Genomic DNA, 11,763 nt, shown 5'->3' with positions numbered 1-11,763 from the left:
AAAAACTTCAAGCATGGCACAAATGTGTGAAAGAAAATTACATTTACAGTTTGATCCTAATATATGCTCTTCAGTTGATAGTCAAGGAAAAATCGATTGCTTGAGGAGCCGATTGTTCTGAGAAAAGCTTCGACGGCACAGCACTGGATCCATTCACAGACTGGACCAAATCACCTGTTGCGTAACAGCGTTGCAGGGTACTAGAGTAGCACAATGGAATCTCCTCAGGGGAGGGCGTCAGAGCCCTCCCCATCGCAGCACGGTCCTGAGTAGGCATTTGTCTTTGGATCGGTCGACAAGGAGATACTGAACAAAGAGAACAGGCATCAGCATGGAAACAAGGAGACAGGAGGTCGGAAGGACAAAGCCAGCGTCACACAAGACAGAGAGGAAAAACCAGAAGAAGTTCTGAAGGTTTCCTCGACAACATGTAAGCCTATAGCTAAAGAACGGCCACGAATAGAGTTACCTGGACACAAGATTGACAAGCGAATCGAATTCATGAGGGATCATGCCCTTATTGGGAAGTTTATAGGGTTCTGGCCGACAGAAAGAGCCTTATACGGATGGATTGCGGCGAAGTGGAAGCCCAAAGGAGATGTTACTCTGCAGCTAGGGCCGAAAGGCTTTTTCACAGCAATTTTTTTCTGTCTTGAGGACAAATACAGAATTTTGGGAGCAGGGCCCTACTTCTTCAACTCAGCGGGTCTGTATTTGAGGGAGTGGATACCAAGATTCAACCTGGATAAGGAAGATCTCACTTGGGCGCCAGTTTGGATCAGAATGTACTCACTTCCAGATGAATATTGGGACGAGGACATTCTCAAAGATATAGGAAATGGACTGGGGGAGTACATCAGGGCTGCAGAAGAAACAAAAATGCGCAGATACACTTCTTATGCTCGCATCTGCGTCTTCATGCGCCTGAACGAAGCCTTGCCAGAATCGGTAAGTCTCTCTCACCGTGACGAAGAATGGATTCAACCTCTGGACTATGAGCATGTACCCTTTCTTTGCAGGAAATGCCATGCTCTTGGGCATCTATTCCGGGACTGTCCTCTGAATACCAAAGCCACTTCTCCTGACCCCTCTGAAACCCTAACCCAGGACGGCTTCACCAAAGCCCCTAGCCGAAAGCGCGCGCACAAGAAACCCTCAAATGGGAATAAACCCCAGCAAAATAATACCCATGGCCCAGCTACTAAGAACAGCTTCGAAATCCTTGCTCAAACCTCTGATGAGCAACCCCCGATCTCCGAGTCTAACCCTGCCCCTCCTTCCTCCTCCTCCCATCCCCCCCCTACAGCCTCCCCCTCCAAACGCCAAACCCCCATCATCATCACAGATAACCCCACAGGAGGACTGAAAGAGTCGGCAGGGAAATACAAGGATATGGAAGTCGATGGAAAGCTAGACCCCCCTCCAAGCTCAGAGATTAATATGGAAGGAAGCAGTCAAGTGCAACAGATGGAAGAAGAACTAGAAAGCATAGATCTGAACGGCCTAGACATTCTAGAACTAGAACTAGCATGCAAAAAGAAAGCATATGACAGTATACCCGAGACCCAACTCAGCAAGCTGGAAGTGGTCATTTCGAGAGCCTATCAACAACATCAACTAGGTATACAGCCAGGAAGCCATTGGGATGGAAGCCTCCCCCCAAAAGACACCAAAAAGAGAGGAAGAAGAACGGATCTACAGAGAACGATCGAGATTGGGAAAATCCTGGTAGACTCAGGCAGGTATGCTAAATTGACGAAGTACTATAAACCCTCCGCTAATAGTTGAACCATGAAGCTAGTATCATGGAACCTAAGAGGGCTCAATAGCCCTGGGAAACTCAGAATGTTAAAAAACATGATTAAAATGGAAAAGCCGCAACTATGCTTTTTCCAGGAAACCAAATGTAACAGCTCTACTTTAGGCAGCATTCTCTCCAAAGCCTGGCCAGGATGTCGATCGGTAACGGTAGATGCCTCTGGAGCTTCAGGAGTGCTTGCTATTGCAAGGAACACACAAGCGTTAAATCTCTCAGATTTTCACGCTTCTCATCACCTCATCCAGGCAGCCTTCCACATTCTAGGCACGAACATACATGGAAACCTATCAAATGTATATTTCCCGCAGGATACAGGAAGCAAAATAGCGCTTTTGGACACCATAGAAGCTTTGAACAACAACAGGAGGCACCCGCTCTGGATTATTGGAGGGGATTTTAACATGATTACCAAGCTAGAGGAGAAGATCGGGGGGAGAAATAGAATGGAACAAGAAAATGCCCATTTCAAGGACTTCATTCAGAACACCTCCCTCATAGATATGCCTTTTTGTAATGGCACTTTTACATGGAGCAATCGTAGAGTAGGTAAGCATCAAATTGCATCCAAACTGGATCGCTTCCTTATATCAGATAACGCGGTTCACCTCGGAGGAGACATTTCAGCTGCAATTCTTCCGCATACCGGTTCGGATCATTGGCCGATTGCCCTTCAATGGCAAAGACCAGGTGACTTGACCAGGAGACCCTTCCGCTTCGAAGAGTTCTGGCTCTTGCATCCCACGTTTAAAGACTTTGTCAAAACTACATGGACTTCCTTTATCCCACCAGAAGGGTCCAAGATGTATCAGTTCCAACAGAAGCTCAGGTTTCTAAAAAATCACCTAAAGCGCTGGAATAGGGAGACCTTTGGAGACATCTTTAAAGCGCAACAAGATCTAAACCGGGAATTGATGGACCTCCAACAAAAGATAACCACAGAGGGGCACACTGAGGTGACTCTGGAACAGGAACGACGCATCCACAGACAACTTGAGGAAAGGCGGAAGCAGGAGGAAGTATATTGGAAGCAAAAATCCAGAATCAGATGGTTGAAGGAAGGCGAGCGAAACACTAAATTCTTCCACAGAACCACTATTCAAAGAAGAATGCACAACAGCATACCTTTCATTCAAAAGCAAGGGGGGGTAAAAGTAGAAAAGCATGAGGAAATTGAGGAGGAATTCCTTAATCACTTCAATCATGTCCTTCAAGAGCCTGAAGGAGACAGGCGACAGGCAATTGAAAGAATAACCAACAATGTGCCAAAGCTCATTACGGAGGAACATAATGAGCTTCTCCTTCGCCCAATTCAGCCTCAGGAGGTGGACGAGGCAATGTCCCAGCTTAAGGAAGGAAAAGCCCCTGGACCGGATGGATTCACCACTACGTTCTTTCACACCTTCTGGGAGATGATAAAACTGGAAGTCTGGCAAATTGTAGAAGAGTCGAGAGCTCTCCATTGGCTGCTACCCTCTCTCAACTCCACCTTCATTGCCCTCATCCCCAAAGAGGAGGATTCAATCACCCCTGACAAATACAGGCCGATTGCTCTTTGTAATGTCATTTACAAAGTCATATCCAAAGTTATCGCAAACCGGTTAAAGCCCCTGTTGCCTCTGCTCATATCTCCGGAACAGTCGGGGTACGTGGAAGGGAGACAGATCATGGATGGCATTCTCCTCACGCACGAGATAATACACTCCCTCAAGCAATCAAAGCAGGCAGGTATGCTTCTTAAGCTGGATCTCTCTAAGGCTTTTGATAAACTCAGCTGGACTTACATTCAGCAAATGCTAATGGCCTTTGGTTTTTGTTCTATGTGGATTCGCTGGATCATGAGTCTAATTACCTCCACACAATTCTCCATCCTTGTGAATGGAATCCCCTCCCGCCCCTTCAAACCATCTAGAGGAATCAGGCAAGGGGACCCCCTATCCCCCTTCCTCTTTGTTCTAATGGCTGAAGGACTTGGCCGCCACATCAAACACGCCCTCCACTCTCACCAGCTCAAAGGCCTCTCAGTTCACAACACCCCTGCTACCTCTCATCAACAGTTTGTTGATGACACCATGCTATTTGGCTACCCCTCTGTCCAGGAAGCCTCCTGCTTCAAATCCCTGCTCAATGATTTCTCCGAAGCTTCAGGCACCAGTGTCAATTGTTCCAAATCGCAGATTTTTTTCTTTCACATGCCTCCATCTGTTAAGACAGCGGTTGCTCGTATCCTAGGATTTCCCACTGCTTCACTCCCCTCCAAATACCTCGGAGCCCCCCTCACTGCTTCAGCCATAAAGCATTCCTCCTGGCGAACTCTCATTGAGAAGCTTGAATCCCGTCTTAACCTTTGGACGCACAGAACTTTGAATCTGGCCAGTCGGGTAGTGCTCATTAAGTCTGTCCTTCAGGCAATGCCCCTTTATCTATTCTCAATCCTAGCAGCGCCGAAGTGGGTATTAAAAAGAATCAGGAATCTTCAACGTGGCTTCCTATGGGGCAGCTCGGCAACTAACCGTAAATGGGCTCTAGTTAAATGGACCACAGTCTGCATGCCCAAAGACAAAGGGGGCATTGGGCTGAGAGACCCAGAGCATAGCAACTCCATTATGAGCGCCAAAATATGGTGGCAGTGGATCACTAACCCAGAAAAACCTTGGGTAAAAATCTGGACAGCCAAATATGCCAATAACAGACCTCAGGAAGAGCTCATCAGGTTCACCCCCAATGAAAAAGGTTCGCTAATATGGAATGCGGCCAAACAACACTTCCAGTTAATTCAGCAGCACAGTTTCTGGGAAGTAAGGGATGGCAGAACTGCGAGATTCTGGACAGATGCATGGAGCCAGATGCCAAAGCTCACCCACGTTCTTCATCCACCTCCGGAATTCAATAGGCAGGAGCAGCAGCAAGAAAAGATCCGACATTTTTGGATGCAGGAAACGGAGCACGGATTCAGGAAATGGAAACAGGGTAATCAGCTAATCAATAACACAAACCTTCGGGAAACTGAGGAGTTGGAGAAGGAGCTACGGAAAAGAAGCATTAGACACGACGAAGGCAATGACATCCTAAGATGGGGATACCGACCAAAGGGTGCCTTTACCACTTCAGAGGCCTACAAGATCGTATGCAATATCACTACCCCTTCTGATCCAATCTGGAGCAAAATATGGGGTCTTGGATCCTGGCCCAAAGTCTCTTATTTCCTATGGTTGGTAGGCCACAAAAGAATCCTCACCTGGGACAAACTAAGGAGAAGAAACTTTCATGGTCCATCCATTTGTCTTAACTGCAATCAAAATGAGGAAACTCTCCAACACCTCCTGGACACCTGCCCCCTAGCCAATCAGCTATGGGAAAAGGCGAGCTTTAGATGTCAAAAAAGATGCAGAATAGAGAACGACATAACCAACTCCTTAAGACACTGGCCACAGAATCCTTATAAAAGCGAGCTTCTCAACTGTTTGTGGAACATGATCCCAGGGCTCATCCTATGGAGCATCTGGAAGGAAAGGAACAAACGCATATTCAAAAACCAGCGCTCATCGATCGAAGACATATGGAATAGGCTCTGTGGGAACCTCAAAGAAACGCTGCTGCTCCGATCCTGGACACAGGAGGATCTTCCTTCTCTAAACAACGAGAAAGGCATTCTAGACAACTGGCAACTGCATCTACCTCAGGAACAACACAAGATCGGCCCCTCCAAAAGTAGCATCATAAACAAAGGCACATGGACCGCTCCCCCTAAGCATTCTTATAAGCTCAATTTCGATGGTGCCTCCAAAGGCAACCCTGGAATGGCTGGCTTTGGAGGAATTCTGAGGAACCATGAAGGCACTCCCTTGCAGATATACTTTGGAAACATAGGGTGGGATACCAACAACTCAGCTGAGCTAGAGGGACTCTGGCAAGGGCTCCTTCTCGCTTGGAATCTCAACCTTCAACCCCTGATCGTGGAAGGAGACTCCCAGATCCTCATAAACATGGCCAAGCGCCTCCAGAATGGCTCTCAAGCAAGAAAAATCGCCGCCAGCTGGAGGCTCGAAGCAAGACTAGAGGCCATCGAACAAGCTCTCCGCAGCAACAGGGCCATTTCCTTCAATCATACAAAAAGGGAAGGCAACAAGGTCGCAGACCTCCTGGCCAACATAGGAGTAGAAAATGAGAATACCCTCCTCACAGGAAACACGACTATTATACCAAATAATGTCCAGGCTCAGGAATACGCTAGACTAGTCAAAAGCGATGCTGCTTCCCCGGATGCGGGTGACACGACGTGTGGAAGTGAGGAGCCACATGAAAGCCATGTGCTGCCTCAAGCTTAAGGCAGGCATTCAATGCGAGGATCGCCGCCAAGGAATATATGTATGGGTGATCATGGACGGCAATTCAATGCTCTGTCCGGGTTATTGGTGTGACTGCAGCGAGCAGTTATGGCGAACAGGACTCGAGGAGGCGATGAAGAGTTTAAGAAAGGTGGTGGGTTGGATCGTCATGTGCTGGTTCACGCTCAGTATTTGGTATTTGGTGTTCAGGCTCTTGCCTGGTCTATGGTTTTCAGGGCAACAGCTCTTGCCATCCCTCTGTCTGTTGAGCGCTGTTTCAAGTCTGAAAGGCTGGTTGGGTGGCGTTTCAAGTCCTCCTACTCCGCTTTGTTCCATACCCCCGGTGCTTTTGCAAAGATGGTTAGGCCTCGACAGCGCCTGCTCAGCCGTCGAGGCTCTGCCCGGGGAGGGTCTTCACGTCCTCCAATCGAAAATCCCCAATCCCACTGCTGTCGATGCCTTTGCCATCGAATTGCTGAGGCCAACCCCCTCCAAACAAGCCAATTCATGGACTCCAGAAGCCCAGATTCTGACCCGGCACCTCTGCCTGCTTTCGGTTCTGCCATTTTCTCCTTCGGCAGCTCTCAGGAAAAACCCCGTATCAATGCCCACGTCTCGGTTCTCTTCCTTGAAGAACCTCAGGATGATGGCGAGGAACATCTCAGCAAGGGGAAGCACCCGGGCGGGAGCTCAAAGGATGTCGAGGAGACGCCAGCGGCTGCTCCAGAGCACGCCTCCAACCTACCTCAGACTCAGGCGGCGTCATCACCCACGGGGGACAATGACGACATGGATTCCTTTCCTACTGCAGAGGAAAGGGAAAAATATGGCTGGTGCAGGGTGGTCGAGGAGAAGCCGGACGATTAGCCGTCCATCCGCTCAGCATCACACTCTCAGGCGCTGCTCAGGTCCTATTTTGATTTTCTGTGTTTGTCATGTTGGCTTACTGTATGTTCTTGCTATGTTTGTTCGGCCCGAAAGGGATCTTGCTGAAGGTTTTTTGATGCCCCTGCGAGGGATGAACACTTTTGGTCCAGAGCCCCTGCGCGGGATGTTAAGTATGATCTGGCTGCACTTCTGTGGTTTAAAGCCCCTGCGTGGGTTGTTTTGCTCAGTCGCGGTGCCCCTGCGTGGGCTGCTCTTTCTGATAACTCTCATTCCAAAGTGCCACAGTTGGCCTTTGGCAAAATGACTCTGTGATTGTAACTGTTTTTCTTGTTCCTGTATATAATAGAATAGAATAGTTTTAACGAGAAAAAAAAATTAATTAACAAAAATAAAATAATTTTTGATCTTATTATTAATATTTTTAAATAATATATATATATATTTTTATATCATCTAAATTAATAAACACGTTACATGTTTTTAAATAATAGTTTCTTAAAAATATCATTTAAATTAATAAACACATTTTCAAATAATATTTTTTTAAACTAGATTAATAAACAGCTTTTCTTGCACAATAAAATTATTAGAATATATTTATAAATTAAATGATATTGAATCTTTTCTAAATAAAATTTTTCTCACTTAGTCCCCTTCAATATTTAAATATCAATCTCTAACTTTTAAATAAAATATTTTAATTTAAAATATTTTGATTAAAAGAAAAACTAAATACGAAATATTCATATGTCAATGACAATGTAATAAACAACCATTTTCATCATTTCACCATTTCATTCATGTTATTTGGAATTTGATAATTTTAATTATCACATTAACAATAACTTATTAAATATCAAATTATGATTAAAGAAATACATTAACTGCAAAAAAATTCGAATGACAATGAGTGGAATTCAAATGACGTAGTAAAACTAAGAATTTTATCATTTCACCGTTTCTTTTTTGACTCATTTGGAAATTAATAACTTATTATTTTCAAGATATTGGGAAATGCTAAACTTATTTATATATTTAGAAAAATAACTATAATAATAAGAAGTGAAAACTTCGACACTTATCCAAACATCTATATATAAAAAAAAAATAGAACACAAAAATGATTAAATTAATAGAAAACATTATACCCATAAAAACAACATCTAAATTAAAAACTACATTTGATATCACAGCATTTATGATCTTTATCACACCATTCTTGATCTTTCATGAAAACGACAATGATATACAAAACCCTGAACGGTGTATTAAAGCACAAAATCTCACACATAAGTGGTTACAAAATATCATTCAAAAATTGGTTATACAATGTGCTTTACGCGTCCGTTACCCATACTACAGCCCTTCTTCCTCCGACGAGGGTGAATATTGTTTCACTAGGAACAGTCCATCGACTCCGAGTCCTCTGATGACATCGATTCCTCCGCCGTCGAGGATGATTGGGATTCTGAATCTTCAATATCTTCCCTCGACTCCGAGTCCTCTGACAATGACAAAGACGATTCCGATTCCTCCTCCCCATCCTTGGAGGATAATTTTGATTCTGAATTATCCGAAGAGGAGGAATAGATGTTTACAAGTTCACAATCTTGAATACCCTCCACCACAATCTTGAGTTTTGTCCATTTTGTCCACGAATTATCAGAGTTGCAGAAGAGATAGGCATTGGTCATATTGGCCACACCACCTCCACGCTTCTTCACGGGGACATAATGACTCCCGTCCCACTCTAGTGCCACACCCTTATACTTCCACCTGCATCTGTAAAAACTGCAGCTTGTAGCCTTACCATTACACGCTTTCTTGCACTGGGGGCACAGGAAACGGGATGGCATCTTCTTCTTCATATTAAAAGTGCCGAACCCTAATCCACCATTCTCCACTTTAAAGGTCACACAACTCCCAAATACTAAACATTCCACGTTGTTACAAACACCGTATATGTTCATTCCCTTCCTCGGCCGCCAGTATGCCCTCCAAACTTTCATTAATGGAGGTGAATTAGCTGCTACATATTTCTCGCTCGTCATGTTTAAGAAACTGAAAGCATCTCGCTTCTTAAAGCCTCCTGCACCAACAATAGGTCAAATAACATTTCTGAACAAATTACGCTTTGACATTTCTGAACAACAAAAAAACGGCACGTAATTGACATTTCTTTCACCTTTCTCGTTCAACCATTTTTAGCTGCTGCTTCCCGCATATTCACAGATCTAATTCTACTGACATACATTGGGTATTAAATGCCCCTATGTAGGCTGGCCAGCTATGTATGTCATGGCGACACATCATAAACTCCGGGGGGCACCTTTATCACCTTTCCGGCAGCCGGTCCGGGACCCACCAATTATAGAGCCCGGGCCCAAAACGCAGCTTATTCCAAAACTTTATTTCGCGCGCCATAACGCATTCGTGACCCAGCCGAAACTCTGCAACCCGCCTTCACTGTGCTCTGCAACCCGCCTCCATCGAAGTGCTTCAACCCGCCTATCTGAAGCTCTGTTCAACCGAGGACATACATCTTCCCCTCGCAGGCTGGTTCATTCACATAAATTTTAAAGGTATGCAGTATACAGATACGGATTTACAGTTTCTTGCAGAGTATGCATTACCAGTAGTGTAAATTAAAACCGATAATTTGGTCATTATAACAAAACTCGGTTAACACTTTTCAATACGCTTCATCCTCTTTGTCTGATTTACAGTTTCTTGCAGAGTATGCATTACCAACCAAAATTTATACGCATTCTCAAAGAGCCTCATTATCTGTACTGACCTCCTCTGGCCAAAATTTATGCATTACCAGCAGTGTAAATCAAAACCGATAATTTGGTCATTATAACAAAACTCGTTTAACACTTTTCAATACGCTTCATACACTATACATGTGAGTTTATATTGAGAACTATTCAACCCAGTACACAACCCACTGAAGTCTGAAAGAATGAAACAGCTTAATACCAATCAAGAATATATCTCTCTTCAACAGCCAAAGAACCCTGAAACAACTAAATACCAATGAAGAATATATCACTCCTCAACAGCCAAAGAATCCTCAAACAATAACAGTGCAGGAAAGGGTTAGCATAATCCACTGCTTGATATTCAAAAACATCACCACAAACTAAACATACCAAGGACATGGACAGGAATTAAAATAAGTGAACCTACAATATGAAAATCAATCTCATATAATGAATGGTATCCTACATGCATAAGAATATGGAATTCTTCCAAATATACATAAATTGACCAAGGAAATGCACAGGAATTAAAATGAGTGAACCTAAATATGAAAATCAATCCCATGTAGTAAATGATATCCTACAACCATAGTAATATGAAATCATAACCTTCCAAATATACAGTAATAATATTGATAGTAAAAGTGAGATCACTTTCTGTATTATCAGCAGTGCTCACATAACACATTAATAAAAATAGTCGAAATGCCATCTTCAAAATCTCATCTTAAACAAAATAATTTTCATTTTTTTTTTTAATTTTAATTTTTTAGAGTTAATATTTATTGGGATGTGAATTAATAATCTCTCACAAGCCATCAATCCAAAATTCTATAAACATCTACCTTGGCTTATAACATTCTGTGGCCAAATCTGGCATATAACAAGTTCAGATTACATTCCTTAGGTCACGTACTGATATATCTGGTTATTTTGATATATGCAGGCTTTGGTCATTAAGAAACCTTCCTTGTTTTTACATTATGTGAAGAATACTGGCATTTCTACATTTAACATGCATTCATCCCAACATACAAAGTGACAAGTTCCTGCCCCATAGGATTTCTCCATCCATATATAAAATTAAACACATTTGAGTTAAAGTTTGTTCTATATGCCCAAAGTCTTATCACTGATATTTGATTTTCTGTTATTTTTCAAGGATGTGCATTCAGACTTGAGGTAGCATAAAAATAATCAATTTCAATCAGGATATTTTGTCATGTTAAAGTATTCTAACATGAATCTATTTTGTTGTTGTCACTATGCAGTGCTTCTAAGCCCACGGAATGGTGGAAAAGTGGACACTGTGCATTGAAGTATCATGCCGCCCCAATCCGGGTCCAGCATCTTTAAAATTTGTCCTTCACAATGGGGCAAAAAATCATGTGATTTATAGAATATGGGAAGTGCAGGGAAAGACAACCAATAACGAAGCATACTACATTACACTTGTTGCAGGTTTAAAAGAGGCAAAACACAATGGGGTGAATAACATAACAGTGCTGACAAACTCAGAATTAATCTGTAATCACATGGAAGGCATCTACAATGTTCGCGCAGACAATTTGAAGCCCCTCTACAGAGAGGCAAAAATCTGGAGTGCTCGATTTAATTCTTTTTCGATAAAGCACGTTGCAGAGATCCATAAAATCTCTACTGATCTAATGGTTGGAGCAATCTCAAGTGTAGATGCAGGTGCCAGAGATGATTCAGGATCATCGTTCATTCCACTGGCAAACATTGATCAGCATCAATATAGGTCTCGACTATGTGTATACACCATGGTTGTCATTTTTCTTGGGATTCTCATACCGTGGTTCTTTCAGTAAAGTACTCGTTAATGTACTTTTTTTTGGTTTTGTAATATCATTCACCTTAGATGTCCAATCATGTTATAACTGAATTCATGTGTCCAATTATGTACATTATATTTGAGGTGAACTAATTATTCTTAACCTACTGG

General features: G+C 43.1%; 1 protein-coding gene across 1 annotated transcript; it reads left to right on the top strand.

Moving 5' to 3' along the window:
- The first annotated feature begins 1,866 nt into the window (after nt 1-1,866).
- Nucleotides 1,867-7,011, top strand: LOC149186018 (uncharacterized). The gene is made up of 4 exons (XM_089409207.1): nt 1,867-2,835; nt 2,956-3,544; nt 3,785-6,126; nt 6,244-7,011. The coding sequence occupies exons 1-4, from the start codon at nt 1,867-1,869 to the stop codon at nt 7,009-7,011; spliced, it is 4,668 nt and encodes a 1,555-aa protein (XP_089265333.1).
- Nucleotides 7,012-11,763: the final 4,752 nt, after the last annotated feature.

Source organism: Pinus tabuliformis, chromosome 3_1 (genome assembly GCF_031772625.1).
Source record: "Pinus tabuliformis cultivar Carrire ecotype Pingquan chromosome 3_1, CPIR1, whole genome shotgun sequence".
In the NCBI taxonomy this organism is placed as follows: Eukaryota; Viridiplantae; Streptophyta; class Pinopsida; order Pinales; family Pinaceae; genus Pinus; species Pinus tabuliformis.
This window is presented reverse-complemented; position numbering and strand designations above follow the sequence as displayed.

Coding starts and splice junctions, on each gene's coding strand:
- LOC149186018 (XM_089409207.1), top strand. CDS start 1,867: ATGGAAAAGCCGCAACTATGCTTTTTCCAGGAAACCAAATGTAACAGC. Junction 2,836..2,955: donor AAAGGCGGAAGCAGGAGGAA/GTATATTGGAAG, acceptor TTCATTCAAAAG/CAAGGGGGGGTAAAAGTAGA. Junction 6,127..6,243: donor AGGAGCCACATGAAAGCCAT/GTGCTGCCTCAA, acceptor GTGTGACTGCAG/CGAGCAGTTATGGCGAACAG.